A 1945-nucleotide genomic window follows, 5' to 3' on the forward strand; every position below is an offset into this window, starting at 1 on the left:
GAGAAGGGGGAAGTGTAGGGGGTGGGTTTCTGGGATGTACCCTTTGGGTGGTTGATGATGCATGGAGGGGATTGGAACCATGGCAATGAGACGATATACAATGGAATGAATGTAAAACTAAAGTTCTCCCATGTAAACTATCATATAACTCATGATAAAACATTAAAAACAAAACAAGCATTCTTCCAACACAGATTTGTTTGTTCTTTTGGTGGACCATGGTATTTTTAATATTTATTTCCAACATTGTTGGTATAATGGTTAAGTGCTCAGCTACTAAATAAAAGGTCAATGGTTTGAACCCACAAGTGGCTCTGTAAAGAAAAGACCTGGCAATCTGCTTCTGTAAAGATGACAGCCTAGGAAACCCTAAGGAGCAGTCTATTATTTTGTTACATAGCATCATAATATGAGTCAAAATTAACTCAAAGGCAAAAAACACAACATTTATCCAAGTGTTATTGTTCTAAGTGCTGTTGAATTGGTTCTGACCCATTGCGACCCTTTATAGTTTACGAGGCATGGCTGGTGAGCTTCAGTCACCGACCTTGCGGTTCAAACTGGCTTTGCAGTCCAGCGCATTAACCCACAGCACCACACCAGGACTCCATTTATCCTAGAAGGAGCAACAATTAAGTAAAATATATAAACAATCATGAAGGTGGTGTAAGACTGGGCAATACTTTTGTTCTATTATATATAAGGTCATCATGAGTCGAGGGTGACTAGATGGCAGCTAACATTTGTCTTAGATAGGTAAAGTGAAGAGTAAAAAACTGTCTTCTTTAATGTACTTCTCAAAGACCACAAGCCAGTAATGCTTACTGAAAGCTTTACTGTGACAAAGTTTGACAAAGTTCTTAATGATTTTTACCTGTTTTTCAACATTAAAGGAATGAAAGTTGTAATCATAAGTGAGTTCAGTCCCAGCTGGCATGTCTTTAAGAGCATACAGTCCAATCCGGTAGACTCCATTAACAGACCTATAAAGAGAGAAAAGAAAATAACTAAAAATGGGAATCCTCAAATGCCATGTCTAAAAACTAGAAAAATGGGAACAATCACTGACTTCAAACTTGCCTTTGTTTCTATAGCCAGCTTCTGAGTACCAATCATGTTTTTCCCACGAAACATTTTCTGCATGTTATTTCTCCTTTAATAATTTGATTTCTCGAGCCTTATGGATGTATGTCAGTATTACTGTAAAGGTCTCCTGGATAAGCATTTAGTTTTCAATTTCATTTACATTTTATCCAGCCTGTGTAATAATGACATACTAACAGTCCTAACTCAGTTTTCTTGAAAACATGCTATATAATGTCAAATACAATTATTCTTATTGTTACTGTCTAATCAACTCCAATCCAACTCACAGAGACCCATGTGTCAATTACAATAGGTCTTAACTTTTCTAGTGCTGTATTAATAGTTATTATATGATTTTTAAAATACTTATTCCTACTATCTCCATACTTTTCACCTATACGTATTATATCTCATTAAGCTCTGGTAGCGTAGTGATTACGAATTGGGCTGCCAATCTCAAGGTCAGCAGTTCGAAACTACCAGCTGTTCTGTGGAAGAAAAATGAAGCTTTCTGCTCCCATAAAGATTTACAGCTTCGGAATATATAGGAAACTATAACACCTCTACAAGAAAAACGCAAATAACCCAATTAAGAAATGGGCACAGGACATGAACAGACATTTCACCAAGGAAGAGATCCGGGTAGCCAACAAACACATGAAGAAATGTTCAGGATCACTAGCCATTAGAGAGATGCAAATCAAAACAACAATGAGATATCATCTCACACCAGCAATACCAGCAAATACTAAAAAAGTTGTTGTTGTGTTGTTGTTAAGTGCCATCGAGTCGGTTCCGACCCATAGCGACCCTGTACAGGGTTTCCAAGGGTGTAAATCTTTACGGGAGTAGAAAGCCT

The 1945-nt window shown here is 37.2% G+C and overlaps 1 protein-coding gene across 1 annotated transcript in view; it reads right to left on the reverse strand.

Moving 5' to 3' along the window:
• The window catches only part of ASH1L (ash1 (absent, small, or homeotic)-like (Drosophila)), a 329236-nt gene that overhangs the window by 32025 nt on the left and 295266 nt on the right, over positions 1 to 1945 (reverse strand). The window contains exon 14 of the mRNA XM_006861559.1: positions 875 to 983. Coding sequence (XP_006861621.1) covers positions 875 to 983 — 109 coding nt within the window. The remainder of the gene's footprint in view (positions 1 to 874; positions 984 to 1945) is intronic.

This window comes from Chrysochloris asiatica, unplaced genomic scaffold (assembly GCF_000296735.1).
Source record: "Chrysochloris asiatica unplaced genomic scaffold, ChrAsi1.0 scaffold00042, whole genome shotgun sequence".
Lineage (NCBI taxonomy): Eukaryota > Metazoa > Chordata > Mammalia > Afrosoricida > Chrysochloridae > Chrysochloris > Chrysochloris asiatica.